At 44.3% G+C, this 27975-nt stretch overlaps 4 protein-coding genes across 8 annotated transcripts; 2 read left to right on the forward strand and 2 right to left on the reverse strand.

Moving 5' to 3' along the window:
• Positions 1 to 6680: 6680 nt before the first annotated feature.
• Positions 6681 to 9752, forward strand: LOC112892062. The gene is made up of 8 exons (XM_025959133.1): positions 6681 to 7021; positions 7135 to 7253; positions 7371 to 7558; positions 7665 to 7949; positions 8093 to 8151; positions 8288 to 8324; positions 8411 to 8482; positions 8804 to 9752. The coding sequence occupies exons 1-8, from the start codon at positions 6934 to 6936 to the stop codon at positions 9555 to 9557; spliced, it is 1602 nt and encodes a 533-aa protein (XP_025814918.1). The 5' UTR covers positions 6681 to 6933; the 3' UTR covers positions 9558 to 9752.
• Positions 9753 to 10278: 526 nt separating this feature from the next.
• LOC112885112 lies at positions 10279 to 10596 on the forward strand. Its single transcript, XM_025950789.1, has one exon. It carries the CDS (start codon positions 10279 to 10281, stop codon positions 10594 to 10596), a length of 318 nt encoding a protein of 105 aa, XP_025806574.1.
• Positions 10597 to 10901: 305 nt separating this feature from the next.
• LOC112892045 (protein S-acyltransferase 24-like) lies at positions 10902 to 17245 on the reverse strand. Of its 4 annotated transcripts, none has more exons than XM_025959106.1 (13): positions 16850 to 17233; positions 15701 to 15841; positions 15046 to 15158; positions 14835 to 14914; positions 14547 to 14710; positions 13786 to 13924; positions 13610 to 13709; positions 13039 to 13096; positions 12815 to 12892; positions 12627 to 12725; positions 12297 to 12375; positions 12073 to 12221; positions 10902 to 11766 (listed from the first exon to the last, which is right to left on the reverse strand). In XM_025959106.1, exons 1-13 carry the CDS (start codon positions 17141 to 17143, stop codon positions 11344 to 11346), a joined length of 1917 nt encoding a protein of 638 aa, XP_025814891.1. In that variant the 5' UTR covers positions 17144 to 17233; the 3' UTR covers positions 10902 to 11343. The 4 variants fall into 4 exon arrangements, 2 of the variants coding, with proteins under 2 accessions (XP_025814891.1, XP_025814900.1); XM_025959115.1 differs by having other exon boundaries at positions 11626 to 11766; positions 12062 to 12221; positions 16850 to 17241; XR_003228654.1 differs by lacking the exon at positions 12297 to 12375 and having other exon boundaries at positions 11416 to 11766; positions 16850 to 17243.
• A 1361-nt stretch (positions 17246 to 18606) lies between these two features.
• LOC112884273 (pyrophosphate-energized vacuolar membrane proton pump) lies at positions 18607 to 24583 on the reverse strand. Of its 2 annotated transcripts, XR_003227071.1 has the most exons (9): positions 24167 to 24416; positions 21178 to 21752; positions 20645 to 21024; positions 20397 to 20483; positions 19977 to 20307; positions 19416 to 19826; positions 19273 to 19332; positions 18893 to 19149; positions 18607 to 18787 (listed from the first exon to the last, which is right to left on the reverse strand). XR_003227071.1 is itself a non-coding variant. In XM_025949652.1 (8 exons), the coding sequence occupies exons 1-8, from the start codon at positions 24414 to 24416 to the stop codon at positions 18943 to 18945; spliced, it is 2301 nt and encodes a 766-aa protein (XP_025805437.1). In that variant the 5' UTR covers positions 24417 to 24583; the 3' UTR covers positions 18607 to 18942. The 2 variants fall into 2 exon arrangements, 1 of the variants encoding a protein (XP_025805437.1); XM_025949652.1 differs by having other exon boundaries at positions 18607 to 19149; positions 24167 to 24583.
• Positions 24584 to 27975: the final 3392 nt, after the last annotated feature.

Raw genomic sequence — 27975 nt, forward strand, 5'->3', positions numbered from 1 at the left:
TGGGCTTTACTCTCTGGTCAAATCGCCCCGCCGAGTTAACAAAAGGCGTTCAAATCGTACGGACGACCATTTGATCATTTCTCTAACCGTTACCCTGACGTGTGGGGCCTCACGAGTCGGGACCCAGGTGTCGGTGAGCGAGCGGTAGGATTAGCGGGTGGCTGCATCGTGACGTGGACGACGAAGCATGCGAGATGCCGGTCCACGAGATCCCCCCCTGCCTACTGCCTTTCACCTTTCGCCGGGCGTGCATGTGCGCCCGCCGCACGTGTGCGCGCACGCCCTTTGCGTAGACAATCCGGGGGGCACGCACACGTGGCGTGGTGGGGGCGGGGGCGCCGGCTGGTGCCCGCCACGTGAGGGGCGTCTGACACAAGGTTAATGCGGGGAGGGCCGCCTCACGTGCCGCGCATCGGAGCCCGCGTAGGGCGGGATGCGGTGCGCCGGCCCCTCCCTGTGGCCCCCTGCTGCTTGGTTGCGGATTGCGGCCACTGGCACGGTACCTTAGACTTGGAGGGGTTAATCGCAAAATGGGTCGCCTGGCCCTTTTCTTTTCTTTTCTTTTTCCTCTCCTTCCTAGGAGACTTGGACGGCGTATAATTGAAATATAGGCAGGTACTTCACGAAGGTATGTACTGTATGATACTGTTATGTATTCTAAGCATACGGTTCAACTTTAGTTAAAGTAGTGTTGGGCCGGCTGAATCAAGTAGTACACTGTCTGAAGGAGAAGTTCTTCTCCGAGGCATGGATACTAGCGAGAGTCACAAACCTCGATGTTTAGTTGAACCAAGAACTAACCAAAGTACAGCAGCAATCACCCCGTTTCTGTAACGCCCTGGAAACAGGGGATAGTAGTTTGGGGAGGAAGAAGAGGGCAGAGATTGGGATCGAGTCAGAGAGACTCGCCACCAGTTCCGGCGTTCTGGTCTTGGACGCCCTCCTCTCTGCTGCTCTGTTTTTGTATGGATGCGTTCGTTGCCAGAGCTTCCCTAGGACAGAGTCCGGCCCATGCTTCCTTCAAGGCCCATTAGTTGGTCCATGACCAATAGCTCAGCTCTTTCTCACTGTTTACTGATAGATAAAAAACAGTTTAAGAGCCCTGCCCGTTCGAGCCCACGCGGACGAGCGTGCGGCCCAGCGAAAAGCACCACGGATCCAGCCAGGCCGAACGGGGGGAAGGTAACGCGTTGCAGCCCAACGTAACCACGGACGAGGAAGCTGAGACAGAGCGGCCCACGCGCTGCGTGGCCGGGCGGCGCTTGTTACGTGGGCCCGGTGGACCGAAAATAGACCGTGCGCGTGGCCCGCCAGACGCTGCGCCGGCGATTGCGGTAATCCTACATATCTAGATAACTATCTAACTTCCGCTTTAAGATTCGTATCCATGTATGTATTAATCCAACGTCCAGCCGAATTGCAGCCTGAGGCATCCCATCCAAGCGAGCAAGCGCTTCACAACAAGAGGAGGAAAGGAAGACACGTGGCAACCCCTGATTGCAGCTGCGAGTTGTGATTTTTATTGTCAACCGGATATTCAAATGGCCTCATCTCTCAAACCGTGTACTACCTCCGTCTCAAAATATAGCAATATTTAGATTTGATCAAAGTTAAATATTTTCATATTTGACCAATAATAACTTCAAAAGTAATTATTTTTACATAGAAAATGTTACATGTCCCGATAGGTGGTTTCATTGTGAATAAACTAATATTATTTTTATGTTATCAATTTTTATATATTTTAATCATCTACAATCAAACTTTAGAAGGTTTGACTTGGAGAAAACCTAAAATAGCTATAGTTTGGGATGAAGGTAGTGCTTATTTAAAAAAAATTAAACCTAAATATTATTTAGAATTAATATGACAAAATGAGATCCAATTTAAATATATTTTTTATGTTATTTATTCTTTAGAAAATCAACAAAATGAATGCACCACTTCAACATTGTGAATATATCGTTCCAACATTTTAGACATACTTTTTCAACATTACCTATAAAACGTTGAATTAGTTTATTTGAAATGTGGAATCAGATTTGAAGAAATGTGGAAACTGATATTTCATAATGCTGAATATACTAGCTCTGCTTTTACTCATGCTCTTTTTTAAAATAGAAGTGAACATCATCACCCTAAAGTATAATATGAGAATGAGAGAAAAAAACAAACAGAAAGTTGCTAACATGAGCACCTGACCATGGAGCTCGAGAGTTCGTCTGTTGTTCATGATACGTCCTTCATGCTGCACGTGGTCCAGCACTCTACTATGGCACCTTTGTTTTCGTTGAAGCGGGACGGACTAAAAAAGAAGTAGATGGCCGGATTTGGTGGGCTGTTTTGGACCAGTTACTGGACCGCTAATGGATTATAGCACCTGACCATTGGCAGTTGGCACACTGCCGGTCATGTACGTGTGGAGCCTGAGCGCGCGCCGAAAGCTCGGCGGCGTCGCAGCGACCTCGAGCGAGCGAGCGAGCGAGCGCCGGCGGCAGCTTTTGTACACTCACACTCACACATGGTTGTTGCGCCGCTACCTAACCGCTTGTCGCTTGGGCCGGGTTAGGAGGCACGCCAGCAGCTAACCTTGCGGCCCAAGAAAAATCGGAACGTGCCATACTGTTTATTTAATATTTATGTACAGACTATATTGCAGCTTGGCGTACGCGACGAGCTAGTAATTAAATTAAAACGAGGATTTTAAATAGTATGCAGTGGTTGCTTCGACGCTGACTGGCCGCACGAAATTAGGTGGTAACGAACTATGGCTTCACCCGCTCCTGTAGCAATTCAGTGGTTCCTACGAGGTTACCGTAGCAATTCATCCATGTACGAAGTATCAAAATGTATTTTTAGAGGTGGGTGATAGCGTCACCTGTCCCTAGAAATGACCACCATTTTTAGGGGCGGGTGACACCATCAACCGCTCCTATAAATTTATTTTTAAGGGCGGGTGATGGCTTCACCCGCTTCTAAAAACTCATTTCTAAAAGCGGATGATGGCATGACCCACCCCTACAAATGGTCTCATATAAAGAAAAGTTAATATTTTTTCATATGATCTCGGATAAAGTCAAACTTTATACCAAAATTGTAGAGATTGATAAGATCTAAAATTTTGTAGTTGATAATTTTTTCATTTAATGTCAGTTAGTGGTCCAAAAAATTATCCAAAAAATTATTACAAGTTCTCTGATAGCTATGACTATACAGTATCTCTACAACTCAAATCATACTTTGAGGTTTCCATAACCTTCACTTTTATATACACTGAAATATATACTTAGCATATTTTTTTTATATCTATAGTTCACGATAATCATAGTGTAGAAGTTTTTTTAATTTATTTTGCTATATTTAAAGATTTAAATAAATTTTTAGAATAAAATAGAAAGATATTTTCAGGGACGAATAATGGCATCACCCGCCAATGGAAATGGCGGAAATGGATTTCTTGAATGGGTGATAGCATCACCCGCTCTTACAAATCAATTTCAGAGTTAATATAAAAGAATAGCTTACCTTATAGAGTCACAAGTGACTACACACGAGTCTTGAGGTAAGCGGTTCGAATCCCGGTTTACAAAGTGTGCAAATTTCATCAAAAAAATTACACCTCGGTAGTAGAGGGGTTTGTGGTGGTAGCCGGTTGGCTAGTGTCAGATCCAGGTACATGGGACTGTACACGTAGCATACTTCTCTAAGGATACGGGATAGGACATGACCCACGTTCTACATCTGTTGTAACTACTCGTAATGTAACAGGATTACTCATACAGCAGTGAATCTAGTTAGACATGGTAGGACACTGTCTGAGAAGTACTCGTGTAGGAATCCTCAGCTTGTACCCAACTAGAAATTCCATGTAAACCTGTCCTCCAAGACTATATAAGGGCAGACAGGGACCTCCTTAGGGACAATCACCATCAAAGGCAACACAAACCACACTGGACGTAGGGTATTACGCTCTCGGCGGTCCGAACCTGTCTAAACCTTGTGTTCATTTGCACCATCGAGTTCCTGATCTCGGCGACATCCTACCTACAAACTCACCACCTCGGGGGTATCCTTCGGTGGGCGTGCTGGTAAAATACCGACAGCTAGGATTTTTATCTTCAAGCTTTATTAATATTTTTTATTTTCCAAAAGTTAATTTGTAAGGGCGGGTCATGCCATGACCGGCCCTTACAAATTGATTTTTAGGGACCGGTTGATCTGTAAGAGTGGGTTAGGCCATGACACGCCCCTATAAATAGATTTTTAGGGATGGACGTGTTACCCGTCTCTGGAAATAGCTATTTCTAGTTGCTTGAAATATATTAGTAAAACTTTTTATTCCTAGAAATATGTTTTTACCCATCCTAAAAAATAGTTTTATAGTAGTGATGTCATTTAAAAGATATTACTAAATTTTTTTCAATAGACTATATCTAAAATTGTCTCTTATTATTTTTAGTTAATAGTTGCATGGTTATATCGTGAATAGTCGGAAAAAAGTCAGCAACGGACGGTTAGGTTGGCTATAGCAGTTAGCAGCCACGCTTTCTAAGCAAAGACTACTATGGGCGTATATATAGCTTGTTTTTTTTCTTCTCTTTTTCATCCCTCCACATATGATGACACGTGTAATCTAAGAGATAGCTAAGCTTACACTGTTGGATTACAGTTGGATGAGATCCTAAAATACAAAAGGAACTTATCGGTGTAAAAAAAAGTTCTTATAGGACATGTGGAGTTATGATGTACAAAGTCACAGTGCTCAATTTATCGTGAAGCTGTCCAAACGTACACATATCTCCGCTTGATGTCGGAGGAAGAAACCGACGAGTAAAGCCACCTCCAATGCTATAAGCTATTATCTCTGAGCACTTTAGAAAACAACTCTTCCAGTAATCTGATTTTTAGAATATAGCTTATAATATGAATGACCCTGTATATATCTCCACGTAACTTTAAAATGCGTGTATGAACTGTCTCTCGATCTATCTCTTGATCAAGAGATAGTTCCTCTCTTTTTTTACAACAACAACAACAATAATTTAGCCTTTTGTCCCAAGCAAGTTGGGGTAGGCTAGAGATGAAACCCACAGAAAACAAGAATAAGAAACACAAAAAGGGCACAAGCCAAAGGAAGAGTTAGGAGTTAAACAAAAAGTAACAAAAATCACGGTTCAGGTACGTTAATTGCTAATCTCCAAGCGTTCCTATCTATAGCTAATTCCTTAGCGATATTCCACTTCTTAAGGTCTCTCTTAACCGTCTCGTCCCAAGTTAGTCTAGGTCTACCTCTACCTCTCTTAACATTATCGCCCCGCTTTAAAACTCCACTACGCACCGGCGCCTCGGGAGGCCTCCGTCGTACATGTCCAAACCATCTCAACCAAACCATCTCAACCGATGTTGGATTAACTTCTCCTCGATAGGTGCCACACCGACCCTATCTCGAATCTCTTCGTTCCGGACTCTATCCCTTCTTGTATGCCCGCAGAACCAACGCAGCATACGCATCTCTGCTACACTCAGTTGCTGGACATATCGCCTTTTTGTTAAAATATAAAAAATATTCTATGAGGTAGCTTATATGCAATTATTGGAGGAGGTGTAAAGATTTGTTTAGGAATTTTGATTGCTATGGAGGTTTTCATGGCAGCGGGCTTAAAAAGGGATGACTCGTGGTGGATCGAGGACTACGAGGTGCAGCAGTAAAGGAGGGAGGCATCGCTGGTGGCAAGAGACTGCTGATAGTGCTGACGATAAGGAATCGCCGGAATAGTAGCACGAGTGCTTAGCGGGTGTCGAAGGGCAGGCGCCCATGGAGGCTCCACAGGTGCGAGGGAGATGAGCGGCGACTCATGGAGAGGTGGACTAAACTCAGGTGATGGCAGAGGAAGAAGAAGAAACAGGATAGAGGAGGAGGAGAAGAAGAAACGTGAGAGGGACCTAAAAATATTTTACATCATCTTTAAGAGATTCTTTATATTTTTATGAATAAAGATTTTATTAAAAAATTATCCTCTCTTCAATTGAATATTTAAATATAGATTTTCTCTATTCTGAATTTCTCGCTAGTCTTTCTAGTCTACGCACAAGATATAAAAAAAGCTGTTAGAGAGTACAAATATATTGAAAATGATTTTTAATCAAATAACTCTTTAAATCATGATGATTTAGAGGGTAAATTTTTGAAAAGCTATTGAAAATGCTTGTAATTCTTCGAATTCTCCAACGAACAATCATTCATCACCCGTTAAAGGGATGGATCAAATTAATTAAGATAGCAGGGAGAGAATTTTTACTTTCGAACTTTTTCGTGGCCACTCGATTCAAACCAGAAATTAATGCCATCAACCACGCCCCTTCACATGGCCGGATGGCCCGCGCACGATCCCCCCGCGCAAACGTCAACTGCGATTGCGCATGCACGCTCTCCGTCCGCCCGCGAACCGCGTCGTGAATCCCGGAGCGCGCAACAATTATTCCGCCAACAACGTGCTGCACTCTACTCGATTCCTATTTGAATCTGCGCCTGTTTCTTAACCCGCATTTTTTCAAAAAAAAAGATCGAAACTTTTTTCCCGTTTAGAAAGAGTACGAGAAAAACGAGAGCTTTGCTCAAGAACCGCGGCCGTTTCCTCGCGAGCAAGTAGTAACGCGAGCTAGCTGTAATCTGCCAAGCCACCTCCACCTCCTCGTCGACCACGACGTCTTCTTCTTCTTCCATCCCCTGCGGCTTGTTCCCAAATCTCCAAGCAACCGAACATTCCGCCACCAACCAGCCGAACAGTCAGTCCCTCGGGATTTCATGGCCCCAACCAGGCCCCGTCCTCCGCCCCGGCCCCGCCGTTTGAACTCCCACTGACTGACGCCGTGTTGACCCGCAACAACCGACTCCGAGCCGAGTCCGAGACAACTCCTCCCACCACGGCCACGATGGCCGTGATCGTGGCGGCGCGTCGCGCGGCTCCCGTCGTCCTCCTCTTCCTCGTCTCCGCGTCCTTGCTCGCGGCCGATGCATCAGGTTGGGGTTGGGGGGTTTTCTTCTCGCTTTGATTTATCGCCGTGCCTTCGATGCCTCGAGAACTCGAAATGTGGTTAATAACTTTGGCGAGATGTTGGGATCGTCGTCTGCAGCGGCGGAGGCGAACTCGTCCTTCGTGCTTGCGGCGGAGAAGACGCACCGGAAGGACCCCCTCGACGGGTTGAGGTACTACTCCGGCGGATGGAACATCAGCAACGAGCACTACTGGGCAGTGAGTCCTTCCATCTCCGCCTTCTTCCAGATCCGCCTTGCTTGGCGGGTCGTCTCGTTCTCGCGTCCGGTCCTGATCGAATTCCTCTGTCGATTCCGGCGCCGCGATCCTCCTCAGTCCATCGGCTTCACCGCGGCGCCGGTCTTCGCCGCCGCGGCGGTCTGGTTCGTCGTGTTCGGCATTGCCCTGTTCCTCGCCGGCTGCTGCTTCTGCTGCTGCCCGGGCGGCGGCGGCGACGCGTACTACTCGCGCGCCTGCCTCGTCGTCTCGCTCGTGCTCCTCCTCGCCGCCACGGCCGCCGCCGCGTAATTATTCCCTCCGACCGCCTCCCCGCTTCGTCTCCCTCCCCTACAACTCACCGCGTCGATCCAGTACTAACCGGTATCTCTCGTCATCCATCGGCTATCGCAGCGTCGGGTGCGCCGTGCTGTACGACGGGCAGGGCCGCTTCCACGGCAGCACGGCGGCGACGGTGGACTACGCCGTGCGGCAGTCGGGCGACACGGTGGCCAACCTGCGGAGCTTCGCGGGGTTCCTCGAGACCGCCAAGGCCGCCGGCGTGGGGCCCGTCACGCTGCCCGCCAACGTGAAGGGAAAAATCGACGACGTCGTGCGCAAGGTGGGCGCGGCCGCCGACGTGCTCGCCGCCCGCACGTCCAGCAACGCCGCCAAGATCCGCGCCGCCCTGGAGACCGTGTGCGTTACCGATCGAAGCATCCATCTCCAGTCGTTTGCTTCTTGGGAAAAAAATTAAGAAAATCCCATGGACATGTTCCTAATCATTTTGTCCTTATTCTTTTCCTAGAAGAAAGTCATTTTGTTCTCTTGCTCCATTGCAGAAGGAAGGTTCTGATTGTCGTTGCGGCGGCGATGCTAATCCTTGCTTTTCTTGGCCTTGGTGAGCAATAATAAGCATTAATTCTTCCTATACTACTAATCCACCTCTTAATATTTCAGGGTTTACCAGAAACAGTTCAATGCGTGATGTCTTTTTATTCATCTCCCTATCTGCTTACAGTGTTTTTTTTTTGCAGTGTTCTCGCTTTGTGGGTTGGAGTCGATCATCTACGTGTAAGCATCAATACACGGCTTCAATGCTTCGTCACTCGCATGAAAATCTGATGCCAAAGCTACTTTCTTTTTTTACCGGCATGCAGGTTGGTGTTTTTCGGGTGGGTCCTGGTTACCGGGACGTTTGTACTGTGCGGTACTTTTCTCCTCCTGCACAAGTAAGTGCCTTTGCTGTTACTTACCTGTTGCTTACAAGTTAACACTGTCACTTCCACTCCAGTTTGGTGATCTGGTCACACTACAAAGTACAGACCCCAGCAGTATCCAAAAAAAAAAGTACAGATCAGAGCATCCTGAATTGCTACCTGCCTCAAGAATTTTTTACTAAAAAAGGTTCCATTTAGTAGTGAAATGCTTCATATACAGCCTATTGGTAGGATGGCGCATGGATTGTTTTGTTCTACACGGTTCGCAACTTCGCACATTGGTTTTGTAACGTGGGTTTAAAGGAAAAGAATGCGTGCGTGCCATGTTTGCAGCGTGGTCGGCGACACCTGCGTGGCGATGGGCGAGTGGGTGGCGCACCCGCAGGCGCGCACGGCGCTGGATGACATCCTGCCGTGCGTGGACACCGCGGCGGCGACGGAGGCACTGGACCGGAGCAAGGAGGTGAACTACCAGCTCGTCGCCGTGCTCAACGGCGCGCTGTCCAACGCGTCCAACCGCGACTTCCCGCCGCAGGTGCCCCCGCCGCTCAACTACAACCAGTCCGGCCCGCCGGTGCCGCTGCTCTGCAACCCCTACACGCCGGACCTCCGCGACCGCGCCTGCGCGCCCGGCGAGGTCGCCCCCGACGCCGCGCCGCAGGCGTGGCGGGGCTACGTGTGCGACGCCGCCGCCGCGGACGCGGCGGAGGTGTGCGCGACACCAGGCCGCGTCACGCCGTCCATGTACGCGCAGCTGGCCGGCGCGGCCAACGTGAGCTACGGGCTCTACCACTACGGGCCGGTCCTGGTGGCGCTGGCGGACTGCACGTTCGTCAGGGAGACGTTCCGGTCCATCGGCGACGACCACTGCCCGGGCCTGCGCCGGTACAGCGGGCAGGTGTTCCGGGGCTTGCTCGGCGCCGCCGCCGGCGTGCTGCTGGCGGTGCTGCTGTGGGTCGTGCACGCGCGGGAGCTGCGGCGGAGGAACGACGCCAAGGAGATCCTGCTGGCCTCGTCGCCGTACAGGTTGCCGGTGGAGGAGAGGGCGTTCCTGAAGAGCCCGGCGAGGCCGCAGTACTACATGTGAAGACGAATCACATGTAGCATCAGATGTTCAGATCAGCTAGCTTAATTAGGTCACATTGTCCAACAGAAGGGCGTATTATACCTGTATTTACATTGCAATTAATTAGCCAGCATTAGTGTTCATATGTACTAAACACTATGCAGCTTCGATGATTCTGGCGACTACATATATATATTATACAGTGATCTTAGCTTATACAGTGCTTCTCGTAAGAGAATGATGGCCTGGTGTGGTTTTGCAAGGGGGCCAAGTGGGAAGGATGAGAGGCTGACTGGTGGGCCCATGTTTGGCTAAATGTCATGCTAACTAAAATTGGATTATAATCGAGTTACTCACAAGCGTACCAAGTATGGCTACGCATATGTGTCACCACATGTCCGTAGTGCCTGCTTTACACGAGGATAAAAGAAAGAGGGAAAAAAAAGGCTCTTTTAACATTTTTGTCCTGCACTGAACTTTTAACTTGTTGCGATTGCTTATTTTCCTATCTTTTCTTTTAGATAAACACACCTTTTCTGTAGGCTCTCCCGTTGCAGTTTTACCCTTTTGTGCCCCAAAACAAGGAGCCCGTTGCAATCAACTCGAACAACCGCGAGAAGCCTCTGCCCGAGCGCATGCAGAGGAGCCACAGCCCACAGCAACACCGACCAGGTCGGCATCACACCATCACCAGCTGATCAGATCGCTCGCGACCCCGCAACTAGTAGCAGCTTGACCCGCGATGAGCTCCTCTCCGCCGCCGTGCTCCAAGGCCGCCGCTGCCGGCTCGCCCGCCGGGAAGTACTGCCTGTGCGCGCCGACGACGCACCCGGGCTCGTTCCGGTGCAGGCTGCACCGGTCACCGGTGGAGGCTAAGGCAACGGCGGCGGCGGCGACTTCGGGAGCTGATCAGGAGGCGGCGACGGCTGCGGCGGCCGCGGTCGCGCGTGAACTCCTCGAGCGGATGGCGCGGAAGCCGAGGCGGCAGGGTGTTGTGCCTGGGGCTTTCCGGCCTGGGCCTTCGAGGCTGGGAGCCACCGCCACTGCCATGGATGACTAGGGCTCGGTAGAGCGACCATGTCGTGTGCTTTGGCTTGTTCTCGTGGTTTGGACGAGCAGATTCCTGTTTGTTTCTCCACATGTTCTCGAGTTCTGACCATGAGCACAGTGTAGGCAATAAGGTTGGTTGCAACAGTCTAGATCTTCGTCGCTCTTGGTGCAAACTGCAACTACTTGAAGCAATGAAGCCTGAAGCCCAGGGTGAGCGATTTTGGAGCTGCACCTGACTCCAGGAGGAGGACGCTCCTGCACTGTGCACTCTCGTTACATGAGAAGAGGCAATACATTTTCTTTCAAAAAAAAAGATACAGGGGAAATCATGCCCTGGAGTCAGGTTACTCTACAATTTACAGTTCTTCTAGTGTACAATTATGCCTCAAATGGGATGATACCTGAACTACAACCCCTCACCCTCAGCCATGTACATACAGAATGCAAGAGATTGTGCACCGGACCAAAAAAAAGGGAAAGCAAACTATACCTTTGACAAACAAAAAAAAATATTGGGTATGTAGGTGCAAGTGGAGGATGTTTATGAAGCCCATTATGCAACTCCCATCTCAATGTCCTGGCAATTTCAGTACTGGGGGGTGGCGGGCTCCATTTCCAGCACCATTGCAGTGTCAGTGCAACCAGAGAGAAATCACGGACCACCAATGAAGAATATAGCCCAAACAAAGCTGTGGTTGAGCACCAAGCATGCAGGAATAAATAAAAAAGAATAACACATCTGCATTCCTAAAACGATTCACAAGGGAAGAAGAGACCGCACATAACGGCTAGAGGGGTTGCTACACCCAAGGCCGAGCCCTAGGCCCAAAGGGGTCCTCTCAGATTTCTTATTGTGACTGCAACACTTGGCAGAACTTTGGCTATGGGATTTTGAGTTCACTTGTGAATCGGTGGAAGAATGGTCGGTGCCATTCACATGAAGTGGGACGCTCTCACCATTCTGCAAGACTGCACTTGTCTGGATTGGTCCCATTTCCTCATCAGGCTGCAATGTCTGCACAACTCTCTCAATATCCTCGTTGTACCCCTTCAGGAAGAAGTCGGAACAGTTCTTGCGCACCCCATGGTCATATGGATTTCTGAATCTGCCACCTGGTCCCCTGAGATAACTGTACCTCATGGCGTTTGCCATCTCATTTGTTGTTATATTCCTGGATATCTGCAAGGTAGGAAAGCAAGAAATGACCAGCTTGTGGAGAGAAGTGGGATAAAGATATGACAAGAAAGTTATAATGCCTGAGCAATATTAGAAGTAGTGGATCTCAACAGACAAACAAAAGCTCGATAAGGCAATAACTTTTTGTGCGAATAAGACATATAACACGAGAGTATGAAGAACTACGTCACTTGCAGAAACAATCTACACAACTACACGGTTATTCTGTATAAGCATGGGCAGATACATCAACAGAATCACATCAATGCCAAATACTTGATTAGAGGTGAATACCAACTTGGCTCAAACCTGTGATGCTTGAATTACTGTTAGAGTTATAACGCCAAAGAAAAGGAGGAAGTCCATTATGACAAAAGACACCACCCAGGAATGGTTAATAGCTGTATAGCCAAGCCATCCACTAAATGATGCTGGAGAAGCTGGGTCTTGTACACTTCCTGCAATTAGAAAATAAATATATAATCTTTTCTTAATATAGTAAAATTCTGGTATAACAGAAAATGTGAACATACTTATGATCGCTGTTACACCAGTAATAATCATTGCCGAAACTTCTAGGAGAAGGAACATAAAGAATTCCCATTTGTTCCTCTGCAATTTCAAACCATCATAGCTTAAACTGAAGAATCACGATTTTTCATTGATCTTCAAAATGGGGTAACCAAAAAGAATGTGTAATTTGTCAACTAGAGGCAGAACTATGTTTTCTTGCTCTTCAGTTCCTGCTGGGCCTATGAGTGTAGTTTTTAGGATGTTTCCCTGACACGTTAAACTTTTTTAACCCTGTACAATTGATACATTGACTTTAAGAGGTTGAACATATAAAAGGATAGAATGAGTACCTTTCCAATGCAATTCGATACCCAAGGGCAGTGATGATCGAATTGCTCAACACAGCGGTCACATGTAGAGCAGTGTTTTGAGCGTACAGGCCTGACAATCTATTAAAACTAGGCAAATCAGGCCGCTTCAGAAAAATGTTAATTTAAGGGGAAAATCATGGACTGCTTAATGAAATGAAAAAACTTACTTTGCAAGTTATACATAGTTGAGACCAATTACCATCCAGAAGTTCAGGGTTGTCCAGACCCCTCTTCAACAAAGGTTCCTAGAGGTGCAAACAAAAGATGAACATTGCAGAGTTAGGACTATGTTATCATTTTTAACTTTGTATGAGTGGCAGTTTAATAATCAAACAGGAGAGAAACATATTGACATGAAGCTACAGTAGGTTTCTAGATCTTTCAATCTTACATCATCTCTTTGATTTTGTGAGTCCCTTATATTCTTGCTGATGTAACCAGGATCTTTCCTGCATAACAAAGAGTATGGTCATTCCAGAAAAAAAATCTTAGCTGGTCAAAATCATAGCTGAGAAGTGAAAGAAGTACAGTGTCGGGTGCTGCATATATAGATTTACCAGGAAAATAGTGCACAACACATTAAAAATAATTTGAAATTTAGGGTGTTCACAAGTAACAGATTTTTTTTTAGACGTGCAGGAAAAATAATGTGAGGCACTGCTCTACATGTGACCGCGGTCAGGAAAATTGGCATTGCCACAAAGCCCTGAGATTTGACCAAAGTAACATGGCATTTTAGTAAATGAAGCATAAGCTAGAATGCAAACTGATAGGGATGTAGCAAAGAAAAACAATGTTTACTATTACCAACTGCATGGGGCTTAACTCAAGATTAGTCTACGCAAAACATACCAAGATTCTTACAAGAGATTTTCTTATAGATCAATAGGCAAGGCCTTTCAGGTTTATTTCTCTGCTTCTTAATTTTTCTCTTGTTGCTAGTATTATAATAAGATGTCTACCTGCTGCATCTATAAAACATAGCCAGTCCAGCAGTTGCAAGAAAAACACCCAACCATGAAAATAACCCAAAAGGTACAGTCATATTTGTGTTATAGTCTCCTGCATATAAGGAATAAAATAAGTGCCACATTATGGAAGATTCAATCATCTGAAATACATCAAAGTAGTAATATACCTAAAATAATTGAGTGTACATATACAAATATTAAGACTATAATGATGCACCAAAGAAGAGGAGCAAGCCCGAATTTCGATAGTTTCCCAAAATAACCATTCCCACCACATCCTCGTTCGTGTACTCGTCTAGCATTCCCCTGCATCAAACCAAGCAAATCCTCAAGTCAATCCTTTATGTTTCCCAACTGCACTATAAGACATTTTATATTGAGGTCAATAATGGCCATTGTCAGTCCCTAATCAAGCTGGTCTGGATCAGAAGAATGGCGAAAGGGATATTCAAAAAATTACAAGAGCATTTACAAACTACAAAAGGCAGATGAGTACTTCAGCACTAACGGATTTGAGAAAGAAATCATTTTCTCTTTGGTTAATGTCAGTACATCTCTTTTTTCAGAAAAGCAAAGTTTAACCATCTTCATCTTTCATGCAAAAACAGCAATGCCGTAAATCCACCTTTAACATTCTAAATCCACTAATACTGAAAATTATTTGTTGTATAAAATGCTAGGTAAAAGTAATTGTCAATGAAGAACACGTGCAAAACCTCCCGCATTGCAAATAAAATAATCTGCAGCAATGTGTTTCATTTCATGCAATTTAGATTAACAAAGTTTAGACATTAAGGAAAACACTAATAGACTCTGCACCAGGTAGCAAGGTTTTATAGGTTTGTGGCCTTTGGACTCCAGAATCCAGATAAGCTAAAAATTTATAACAAGTACTCAAACAAAAAGATTAATGATAAATAATACTAACAAGGAAAAATGCAATATGTTGATGATTCTTATCAGCAGCAAGTTGGGCTGGAGTCAAGCCAGTCTTATCTTGCACCGTAAGGTCCTCCATTTTGCCAGCTTGAACTAGCACAGTGCATGACTCCAAATTCCCCCGAATAGCAGCCCAATGTAAAGAAGTACAACCTAACCAAAGCATTTACAATGGAAAAGAACAACAAGCTGTTGGAAACAAAGGCTCTTTTGACCGGAGAGATTGTCATTTTCTGTATAAAGACAGAAATAGTTCTGAAAATAATTCAATGCATACCTTCTTTATCTTGCCGCGCCCTATAGGCACCTAAAAACAAAAGGAGACGTATGGTATCTGCAAATCCCTTATACGCAGCCCTAAATGAGGAATGAACATAGATGCATCAGTAGGGAAACTGTGAAGTCAAGTTAGATAATATATCAAGAAGATCACAAATATATAATACCATCAGGCTCATATTAAATGTACACAATAAAAAGGTACAAACCAGTGAAGAGGGCTTCTTCCATCGTTATCAGGGACATCATGATCAGCATTCCATTTTGCAACAATGTGGTACAGAAATGCTGTCTGACCATACTGTGCGGCAACATGTGTGGTCTGCAACATAATAGTAGATTGATTAAGGAACCAGAAAGAATTATACTGATTCTTGATTTTTGTTCAACTGAAGGTTTTAGGGGCAAACCAGAATTATATTACATCTTCTACAAATAATGAAGAACCTAATATATTAAGGAGTGAATCTAAAGTAGTGGTGGCACAAGGATTAGAGGTAAAATTTTGACAAAAAGTGCTAAATCAGACACCTTCTTTCCAAAATTGCCCTTGTATGAATTACACTGATACGAATTTAGCCACTCTTCACCTACCAACCCATCGGACACCTCAATAGCGTGCTTAATGCAATTAAAATAATGGGAAAAAATTGTACATCTTAATTATCCCAGCCAGAAAGAAGTTATAAGGTCTAGAGTGATAAGGTTGCATCCTTTCTTAATCTGTGTGCCACTGAATAAACTTCACTTATTTTTGTACTAGAGGAAGTACCATCAGGAGAAATTATGAAAATATACTAGGCACAAGCGATAGGGTTATAGTGGAAAGTGCCACGGGTGCAATAGAGAAATCAATCTGCAAACCTGGTATCCATATAAATCAGCAGCATCGACCTTAGCTCCTTCTTTCAAAAGTAATTCTGCAACTTGAATATGACCTCGCACAGCACTCCAGTGAAGTGCTGTTTGCCCTGTGTGGTCTATAGCATTTACATCCGCTCCATGCTGTCCAAATTAAAAGCTCAGAATCATCATCAACCAAAAACTAACCCAAAAGGGGAAAAATGCACAGGCTGTAGAGCAGTAAACAAAACATATCGTTAAGGAAAAGGACATAACTGCCTTGTACAACACAGGACACATATAATCAGAACAATGATATCAAAAGAGGCAATTTTTAGCATTGCTAACAATTATGGAAGGGACCTAACATTAGTAAATTACTAGTAATTATGTGAGGAACTTGAATAATTATGAAGATGTCCATTACGTCAACCCAACCAGAGAATCCGGTTCAATTTGAGAATGTCTTGTGTCAGCTAAGAAGACAGAAAATGCCATGTGTTTGAAGATTAGACTGCGTGCTCAGCTTGAAACTGAACTAAACGATAATGCGAGGCAAATGCTCATTTTGCCTTTAACTTTAGCCTAACAGACTCAAAAACACCCTTGGCCCCTACATGCAGATGGAGATTGTATCCGCCATCCAGCATCTTCAAACTGCACTGTAACAACAACAGAGTGCAGCAGGCCTCTAATCCTCTATAAGTGCAGAACCAAAACATGCTTGTTGCCAAAACACAGTTAAAACAAGGCCACACAGTTACACGCCACGCTACAATCCATGCATAAAACATGTGCAGTCCTCAGTCATAGCCATGGCTCTGCCCAAACCTTACCCACCAACCATAACGCCCACAGGCAGGCCCGATCAGAACTCCCAATGACGACAACTCCAGTAAACCAATGCATACAAGCTTGAGCTCAGCTGCGCAATTCTCATTGGAGCAGGAGGCTGGACGAGAGATTTTGATATTTGGGATCCAATTCGGGAGCAGTAAACCTCTGGACTGCTGGAGGCGCCACACATAAAATTTAGATAGAAGAACGCGCAGGTAGCATAGCTGCGCATTCCTCGCAAACCGTCGCCACCAACAGGCGATCGCCATTATTAGCAGCTAAGCCCAACAGCCTACCGCGTCAGGCACCGAGGAGAATGGTGGGGAACCCGACCTCGAGAATGTACTGGGCGGCGGCGACACGGTTGTTGAGCGCTGCCCACTGCAGCGCGTGGTACCCGAGCGCGTCGGGCTCGGCGACGGAGCGGCCCTCACGCTCGACGAGGCGGTGCAGCTTCTCGAGGTCCCCGTATGCCGCGCCCGTGTACACGTCGTCCTTGAGCGCCTCCTCCTCCTCCCCTTCCTGCCCCGCCCCCGACGGGACGGCCGGTTCCGCCCCGCCCCCGGTAGCGGCGGCGGCGGAGACGGTCGCGGTGTCGTCGACCACCTCGATCTCCGACGACGCCATGGGGGATCGGGCGGCCTCGGGGCTCGCGGGATTTGGTCGGGAGGACGCGGAGGTGGCGATGCGCAGGCAAGGGGACCTGCTCGACGCGCGGTCGCTTTGACTCGGTATTTTTTGGCGTTCTTTTTGGATTTTTCTTTTTGGACGAAATTTGCAGGCCGGTTTATTTCAAAAAAGATTGCAGGCCGGCGCATCATTTTTTTAGTCTCCTCTTTATTCTTGACAGCGATTTCAAGTTTTGAAAGTATTTTTCTATTCTGATGTGAGTTTTGTCAAATAGTAAATAAGTTAGTTTAAAATAATCCCTTGAAAGGGAATTTTCCTTTGAAATAGCTAGCCCAATGTTGTGCGTCACGACGGAAATATAATTTGCAAGATATGAGTTGATAAATGGTTCACGTGTGCCGTCGACTATGGCTACAAACTAGAGGAATGCAAGTGGATCCCTAGTAGTGTTTTATACGTCAACTAAATAATTACGATCGCGTACCATTCTAATTCATTTCTCCTCCTAAATAAATTACGCACAGTTTATTTTATCAATTTTTTTATCGATCCAATGATCCAAAATAAGTATAACTTCCATCCTTACTACAAACAAACCATGAATGGAGCTTTTAGATATGTTTGGACGAGAGTGAATATTATAGAATTGTTATTATTTATTCACATTTGTTTTAAATTCTAAGTTTCTATTTGGATCCAAGTGCAGAAGTGCTAACGGGTGAAAGTGCTAAACTTTAGCACTAGTTCATTCAAATATGAGTGCTAATGGCGTGGTCCAAACTTTAGTTAGGATTTTAAATTCTAAGTTTCTATTTGGATCCAAGTGCAGAAATGCTAACGGGCGAAAGTGCTGAACTTTAGCACCAGTTCATCCAAACATGAGTGCTAATGGGGTGGATCAAACTTTTTTTAAAATTTAAAAACTATAGGATTTAAAAACTATAGCATCTTTCATAAAAGTTTAACGTCCAACTTTAGCCTATCCAAACAGGTCTAATAATTCATATTTTCAAACATGGCACAACACACATTCTTTTTCTTTCTAAAATCACATGAGTTCAACATAGTAGGCGTAGCGAAGTTTTTCATATATATAATGGCTGCAAGAACATAACATCGAACTGATATGTATGGTTGCGAGTAGTGTCTTGTTTTTCCCCACATAAAATAGTGAGCATGACCCGGCGACAATTAGTTAGTCCGTAATAAAAACAACTAAACTGTGGATCAAAAAAGCTCGGAACACTAGTGCGGGCGTCACGGACGGCAGGGGAGACACGGCAGTCGCAAGCGCCGATCTGTAGATGCGTCCTCGCCGACGTCGGCTCCTGCGCTAGCATCTTCCGTCTCGTCTTCGGCTCGCGTACCATCGGAGACGACGTGGGCTTGGGGCATGCACTTCCATTTGACGTTTCGAGAAAGAAGGGGAAAACAGCATGTAGGCAAAGAACATTCTAATCAATGTCAAGAAAAAAATGACTCAGATTAATCAACATCATCAATACATCTCTTAGAATCTTGAAGTTTTCCGATGCTTCAATGTCCCGCAGGGGCTGATGAGTGATGACTTATGACGATGTACTCGGTTACTCGAAGGCTAGAGGCGAATTTATGGGATCAAAACACGGTCGAACCCTGGAACTACAAAGACAACAAGCAAGAAAAAAAATGAAACCACGTACACAACGGGGTTCATCAACTCGATGAGCAAAGCATATGCCATAGATGCTGTATTAGCTGACATACTGCTCTCCCCGCTGCAAAACTACGGCGTTCATCGCGCAACTCCAGCCAGTTTAGAGCCACTTGAAGAGGATGCCACCATGGGTGGCGAAGAAGGGGGCGAAGACGAGGGACTCCACTGCCATGAGCTTGATGAGGATGTTGAGGGAGGGGCCAGACGTGTCCTTGAGGGGATCTCCAATGGTGTCACCAATGACGGCCGCCTTGTGAGGGTCAGAGCCTTTCGGGCCAAGGGTCCTGGCGTGCTCTGAAGCTCCAGCCTAAACAAACCAAAGATCAAAATGTTTTTAGTAAAGGCACTTCTTTAAGAAGAATTTTTTTACATAAGGTAATATGCTGATTCGGACAGAAGAAATGGTTAACTAAATTCTGTGTGATTTTACCTCAATGTACTTCTTGGCATTGTCCCAGGCACCACCGGTGTTGGACGCAGAGATGGCAATCTGAAAAGGTGAAATGGAATAAGGAAAAACTCGGATGCAACTATCTTGCCAAAATTTGAGACTTGAGAGGAACTCCCATCAACCTGAACACCAGAGACGAGAGCACCAGCAAGGACTCCGGAGAGGGTCTCAACCCCAAACAAAATCCCAACAATCAACGGGGTGAGCATAACAAGAGCCCCCGGGGGGATCATCTCCTTGATGGATGCATCAGTGGAGATCTTCACACAGGTTGCATAATCCGGCTTTGTGGTGCCCTCCATGAGCCCAGGGATGGTGTTGAACTGCCGACGGACCTCCTCCACCATCTTGAGTGCGGCACTGCCTACACTCTTCATGGTCATTGCTGAGAACCAGTATGGGAGCATAGCACCGACAATAAGTCCAATGAATACTTTAGGAGTCAGAACATCAACAGTGGAAATAGCAGCCCGGCTCACAAAGGCACCAAAGAGCGCAAGGGACACCAAGGCTGCAGAGCCAATGGCAAAACCCTGCAAACACAAAACTAATCGCACTGAAGGTAGTATAAAATGATATAATAAAAAAACTTTCTAGGGGTGTCTAGGCTCTTAAACACAAGCACGTGCAAAATTTTAACTCCCTAACTAAATTTGCAATTGAAAACAGAAAGAAAACTCCACCTTTCCAATTGCAGCTGTGGTGTTTCCTGCAGCATCTAGAGCATCCGTTCTCTCACGAATTCTATGGCTCATGCCAGCCATTTCAGCAATTCCTCCAGCATTATCACTGATTGGGCCATAGGCATCAATAGCAAGACCTGTGGCAATGGTGCTCAGCATTCCAAGAGCAGCCACAGCGACACCATACATGGCAGCAAGGCTGAAGCTGAGGAAGATGCTAAAAGCAATAGCAAAAATAGGGATAATGACTGATTTGTATCCCAAAGCAAGCCCAAAAATGACATTTGTGGCAGCTCCAGTTCTGCAGGAATCGGCAACATCTTGTACGGGGCTGAAATGAAAAACAGAAAAAATGTCATACATTGAAGCAGAGAAAAAAGGGTACCACCATACTCAATGGGAAGAAAGAATCTCAGATACCTGTAGGCGTTGCTTGTGTAGTACTCGGTAACAAAACCAATGATTAGGCCAGCCCAGAGGCCAACAGCCACGCACAAGAACAGTTGCCTGATAAATTTCAATTAAAATGAGATTGAAATATAGAGTTTCTCGGTAGCCCTAATCATGAATGAACAGTTGCCTGATAAACTTAAAGCAGACTGAGATTGTAATATGAAGTTAATACTAAATAAAATTTCAATTCAATGGTCAATGCAAAAATTGCATACCAGCTATGCACTGTCTTCTGGACTCCAAAGTTAAAAATGGTGAAGGTGTATGGAAGGCCTAGCCAACTGATAAGTGCAATGCCAATGGTCATCACAACAGTGGAAATTATGAGCTGCTTCTTCAGAGCAGGCTCTATTTCATTCACAGCCTTTATCTCAAAGAAATCAGTTGCAAACAATGTTGTTATGAGACATGCTATGATACCCACAGAGCTGACGAGAAGAGGGTACACCATAGGAGTAAATTCATGGTTGATTCCAAAAGATGAGATAGAGGCCACAACAAGAGCAGCACATGACGATTCAGCATATGAGCCAAAGAGATCTGATCCCATCCCAGCAATATCTCCAACATTATCACCAACATTGTCCGCAATGACCTGCATGTACAACAAGAGATCATTCTTACAGAGTTCTGCCACCAACCTATTACCATGGCACACAAAATGCAGAGTTATATGCTGTAGCCAAAAGCAAGTATGAACACTAAGCAATTGCAGTGTAGCAAAATAACACTTAGAATTGGATCTTACAGCTGGGTTTCTTGGATCATCCTCAGGAATGTTCCTTTCTACCTTCCCGACAAGGTCAGCACCAACATCAGCAGCCTTAGTATAAATACCACCACCAACGCGGCCAAAAAGAGCCATAGAAGAACCACCAAGACCATAGCCAGTAATAGCCTCAAATAGACCTTCCCAGTCATCTCCATAATAGATTCCAAACAAATTGATAGCAATGTAAAGAACCAAAAGACCGCTGGCAGCAAGAAGGAAGCCCATAACAGCACCAGATCGGAAGGCAGTAATAAATGCCTTCCCAACTCCCTTTCTGGCCTCCAAAGTTGTCCGAGCATTTGCATAAGTTGCGATCTTCATTCCAAGAAAGCCAGACACCAGCGAGGTGACTGCACCAAGCACAAAAGCTATAGTACTGAAGATGGCATTCGCAAGAGCAGGCTTGCAAGTTTTGTCCTTGCTGTAGTGGCAAGGCTGACTCTTTGTGCTGAATCCCTCAACAGACCCAAGGAAGAGGAATATAAGGATTGCAAAGATGCCCATGAATAATCCAACATACTTGTACTCAGTGAAAAGGAAAGATGTTGCTCCTGTTCATAACAAAGTAAGAAACAGGACGGCAAGTGATTTTAGTAGTTGCAGACAATGTATCCATGCTTGTTAAATAAAAACTTTAAATGAGTCAAGATTGCCACAACAAGGATATCGACTCTAAAGTACCAACAAATTTGAGCGTGATGCTATTAAATGGCAAACACCTCTAAATAAGGAAAGGTTGAGGATTTGCCACATTCTGTGCTTGAGGATTGCCACTTAATCACCACATCCCAGTGATACAATAGAGTGAAAAATCCCGAAATGGCAAATTCTCAACTTCTATACGCATGAATATATTCACTAGAGGAAACTCGCTACATGCACAGTAAAACAGAGCCAAGTGGGCATTACACTTTGATCCGCAATGAGGAAGATAAATGTTATTCAAAACAGTTCTGCCATACAGACACAGTTATGGAGGTACACCATATTTCCCTATTATTAACACAAATATGCTCAAATTTTATCTCAGTCCCTTCACTTGAGTTTAGAGTGTGAATAAGTTGATCAATTTACGTACTTTTGTTAGCCATCTTGACAAAAAAAATCGAATTAAGATCCTGGCAATAGCTACTATCAGTTTTCCACTTCTAATGTTGTCACAGTCAAAAACAGCACAAAGAAATTGGTCAACATCAAACCAATTGGAACAAAGAACTACAGACAAATGGTAAATAGTGACAGCTGCCTGAAGGGCATATTAATCTGGTACTGATTTAAATGAAAGCCATGAGGTCCAATGAAAACTTATCCATCAAGACTATCCGGCAACTACAACATGATGCAGCCAATTGTCACTGCAGTGGGAACCAACCAAATATAATCCACCAAGCTTTACAAAATGTTCAAATTAACTCAGCCTACTTAAAGGAACTCTAATAAAATTAGGTAGTGATTAGTGAATGCCAAAATAGTTCCAGTAATATAGAGACAAAAGTAGCTCCAGTAAGTTCTACAGCAACAGCATCAGCATGGCCTGCCTCTAGCCCATCATGGCATCGTGTAAAAAATAAACCACAAACAATCACCTTCACAGAAAACGTCACAATTAACCTTTATAATATCTAGCCCATATATCATCAGAGATGATTATGGAATATCATCTTGTCCTTAATTAAGGAATATATGTAATGCATGTTTCTAGTCATGTTCATATATAGAAGAGATTTTATTTCAAAAAAAATATATATGAAGAGACTATAGGACAAACACTACTGCAACCACACCAACAAATAGCTCTGAAATGGTACAGGAACCCACTACAAGCCAAGCTACATCATTTGCCGGCATCAGCTGACTGCATCAGTACTTTCTAGCACATGCGCATCATGCAAGGATTGCAATGAAATATGAAATTACCAAAGGCAGCGGGATGTGGTTCCCACGAGATGGAGTCTGGACCGAATACAGTTAATATCAGCTGCAGTGAAGATTGAGTAGTGGGGACCACGTGCAGCAAATACTTATATCTTTATCAGTAACCCCACTTCTGGGCTTACTTAAGACTCAGACTGCAGGAACTTAACCCTTTATCTGTTATCTCTAACCCTACAGGCAGCTTCTGACCAATTCGACTATATTATTACCACCAATTTGACCAAGAGCTCGCACATTCCCAAAATATACCTCGAAACAAGGTATCTAGTTGGACTAGAATTAGCTGGGCTTCAGTGGATTAGGGCTTAACTGACGACATTTAGAGCACAGTAAACTAATGCATAGTATAATCCCTGCTGCATAAAGTAGCAGCAACAAATAGTTCAATGACTTGCCTAGATCCAACAAGCCTGGAGCACTGATGCAATATACAAATCATCCATACATGAAGCCAAAGCGAAATTACTTGAATAATCCACAATTAACTCCTGAGAGAAGAATTGTGAAAAGAGCTGCGCCTTTACTTGTCACGTGCAAAGCGAGCAATCTCCTAACCACCTCCTTCAAAGCTAGTCGATTAAAAGCCCTCCTTTCGAGCTCAAACTACCTTGCATACGAGCGACGTTCTCATGTCACCGAACAAAACAAAGCCCAAAACCTCACACAACGCCTGTTTGCCCCCTCAAATAATCACACAGCAAGCAAGTAAAAATTAAAGTTGGTTCGATAAACAGTGAGGGTTGGAAGATCATTGTTGTGGACGGAATACCTAGAATTCTCACGATTTGTACTTGAACAGAAGGGATTTCTCGTATTCCTTTCTCACGATTTTATTTGAACACAGGAAGCAAGCGAAATCAAATCCCCCTACGAAGAGTAAACCAGATAAGGTTCCGATCATTTCCCGCATAATCCAACTAGAAAAAAATTGGTAAGACCTTAATCCAAGCAAAACCCCGCGCTTCCAAGTTCCAACCCCAAGCGGAGAAGTAGTATATGCACTCGCAGAACCAGCAACGTGACGCCTCACCTTCGGAGATGGCGCTCTGGATCTCGGCGCACTTGACGACGACGTTGTGGTCGTTGAGCCCCTCCTCCTCCTCGATGAGGTAGTCGCCGGGGCCGGTCTTGGCGGCCCCGCCGTCGGCGCGGCGCTCGGGGGTGAGCCGCACCTTGGAGACGAGCACCCACTGCAGCACCGCGAACGCGATGCCCACGGCCGCCGCGACCGGGATGAGCACCTGCGTCGCCAGCTCCGGCAGGATCGCCGCCGCAGCCATCGCCGGAGGCTACCCCGACAGCGCTAGGTGTCAGCTCCTTCCTCGAAGCCTTCGGCTCCCCGCGAACCGGAGAAACGAGGAGAGTGAGTGGTGTGCGAAGGGAGGAGAGGCGAGCGGAGCCGCGGCCGGGCCTTATAAAGAAGGGAAGACGAGCAGAGCAGCGTGGTGTGCGATTCGAGTGACCGCTAGGTGGGAGAAGGGTATAGTTTTTGAGAAAATTGAGAATCTTTTCTATGGTGTTTTGAAGAATCTCGTAGCAACCTCGTGGGTTAAAATTCGATTTGGGCAGCTGACAGCTCGTGATCTCCCTACACGACAGCTCCATTAAAACGGCAATAAAGGGATGCTGACGTACCAAAAGGGCAAGGCCGTTGTATGGGGTGGCGTGCGGGGTGCGCCCGCTCATCTCTTCCGATCCTTTTTCCCGGGCTCGCGCGACACAAGCGGCATGGCCGTCCTGTCTGCCTCCCCAACCAACTCGCTCGCAGGGCTAGCGCGGCGTCTCCACAGCATCCCGGGGCCATGCACAGCACCCCTTGCCGTTCCGGTTTTTTTAACTAGCAAAGGTGATCCGCGCAAATATAGCGGGTGTCTAGAGATTATATACGTTAATATATATAATTTTTTACTTCAAAATAAATTACTGCAAATAGTTTTCTTAGTCATGTTATTTATTTCTTTTGTTCTGATAGCACGGCCCGAAGTATTATCTATGCTTTTTTCATCGACATATTCTATGAGATATCTTTTTGAACATAAATATAAAAGGAAAGGAAAAGCTTTTGCATAATATATTTAAAGATTTTACATATTTATAGGATTATATTTGATACTTTTAGACCAGCAATTTATATTTTTGTCCCGGTGATAAATTACCCTCAAAGTTTCTAGAAGAATATCTAGGGGAGTGATTGAATGTGTACCACGGTAACATTCATAATGTAATTTTAAGTTTACGTGGAAACCTTAATAAGCAGTGAATGCATCCTCTTTAGTTTTCATCATATCCAAATCTCTTTTCATTTCTGTATTCTCCAATTTAAACATACCACGGCCCTATTGCATGCATGCTCTCATATTTTCTTACATCTTCTACACCTTTACTATTGCGCTAGGCTAAATAACCTTTTCATTTATGCTCATCCTCTCTCTTAGTACCGTATATCCTTCTTTCTCCCTCTCCCTCTCTCTTTCTCTCTCTCTTATTTTGCTCCCAAGTAGATTTTTCCTGCTATGCTCTGGTCATCAAAGACAAATTTTTAATTATATTTTAGCTTGCTATGGATGAACGTGCATAATAAATAGACCTAATTATTTTGCGTCTGGTCATCAAAGACAAATTTTTAATTATATTTTAGCTTGCTATGGATGAACGTGCATAATAAATAGACCTAATTATTTTGCGGGTAGAGCCGGGCTTGTTTAGGACTCATAAAAAACTCGACATATTTTAGACCGAAAATTAACTATATCGGGCCTGCAAATTCGAGCCCAAACTTGAGGAGAGCTCGGGTTCGGACCGGACAGCCCACTATTCTTTAATATAAAAATTAGTCAATTAATTATTTTAGGCGGCGATACTATTGTGCCCCTAATCTTCATATACTTGTTATTACTGCACTTTCCAAGTGTAGCGACCATGCATATAGCACGGCTATATTTGTTCAATTATTTGAATTCTTTATTCAAGATAAATTTAACTTTTTACTAATTAGTTTTTTGTATTTATTTATATGTAGTTGATATAGACTATTATTTAGTTACTTTATATTTCGAAGTCTATGAAAAATAAACGGCTAATTTTTCTTAATTCCATTGTTTTCTTAGACCCACGTGGATTGCAATTATAGTTAATTTTGTATATTTTTAATCCATTTAATATTCATATATGTTTTATGAAAATTTCTTAATTATAAAATTATTTGGAAAATAATATGGGATATACCGTCGAGACCCACCCCAGTCTCATTGTAGTGTCATCGTCTTCCTTCTGGAAAAATTTATTCATCTATCTATTTCTCTCTCTTCTGATCTTTTTCAATCTCACCACCACTCACAATTGCCTCGTATATCCACCTAAAGTTGTGAAGCCATTTTATCTTCCATCAGGTGCTTCATCTGTACCTTCCCATTTCTCACACTTGTTCAGCAGATCTTTCTGAGCCGCCGTCATGATGGCAATTCATGGCATAATGGAACTCATCAACTCCTTTGGCTTTTCACACCCTACCGATTCTATCTAGCGCTTATACATTGCACTCTTAAGATAATAATAGTTGTTGGAGTGTTGTCCTTGGACGCATTGTTTGCAACTTTGCTGATACAATATTGGAATTCAATCACTGGTGAGTTTTATTTTTTATACCGATCGTTTCTCCTTGAGCATCATTCAAACACGTGAAGTATTTTCATCATCTTGATTTTGTGTTCCAAAAACACTTGCGGCTCACGAAAGGTGGCATCTTGATCAATCAACTGCACTTGATAAATGGGTGCTTTCAGTTGCACTATCTTTCCATCGTTGGAGCACCAATGTGCTGGACATCGTGCTAATATCATGCCCAACTTGTTTATTTAGCCTTTTCTAGCAAGCATGTATGCCACATGCGGCTATGCAACATGGCCACCATTGTGACAGATCTTAGATCGTCATTCCTTGTTGGTTGAGGTCTCATATTGCTCCTTATCCAGTCATTCCACGTCTTTGCCACATCGTCTTCTTGCATCGTTATTTTGCTCTCTTTTTCTCAGCATTGTATTAAGCTCTCATCTCTAACTTTTCCTTCCGCTTAAGGCTATATTTGTATTTGATATAAGGCTAAGATTTGTTTTAAATTAGACTTGTCCTCTTGTACTTTACTTAATATTAAATAATATAAGCCGTTATGATCAGTGGCGGAGGACGCGACGAAATTAAGGTATTGCTAACGCGAAGAGGACAAAATTTACAACACAATCTAGACCAACTAATATAAAAAAAAATGTACAATGAAAGCGGAAAATACCTTATAAAGAGGTCATCGTGATCATTATCCATTTACATTAGGCTACATAGCTCTTAAATCTGAAAAAATAAATAAATATGAGTTAGGCAATTGCATTTGTCTAGTGAAATCTATAAAAAAATGTTAAACTTGTGGAATAAAAAAAATACCTCTAGTTACCTCTAGGTCCAGGAGACCTAGGCAATTGCATTTGTCTAGTTTTCTTATTTTGAAATGCCTTTTTAATTTGTTGAAGATCAAGTCCTTTGTATATTTCTCTTTCTATGTAGCACACCATCAAGTCATTCAACCATCCATCAGTCATCTTGCTGCGCAATTCTGTCTTAATAGTTTTCATAGCCGAGAAGGCTCTTTCAACCGTTGCGGTTGCCACTGGTAACAACAATGCCAACTCAATAAGACGATAGACCAATGGAAACACAATATGTCTCTCAAGTTGAACCATTATTTTTGATAGACTCGCAAAATCATAACAAGCCTTGAATTCTTCAACTCTTCGCACATGAATAATGAAAGTTCTTAGTTGATCTTTTATAGTCTTGCGGTGATCAAAA

This window comes from Panicum hallii, chromosome 1 (assembly GCF_002211085.1).
Source record: "Panicum hallii strain FIL2 chromosome 1, PHallii_v3.1, whole genome shotgun sequence".
Lineage (NCBI taxonomy): Eukaryota > Viridiplantae > Streptophyta > Magnoliopsida > Poales > Poaceae > Panicum > Panicum hallii.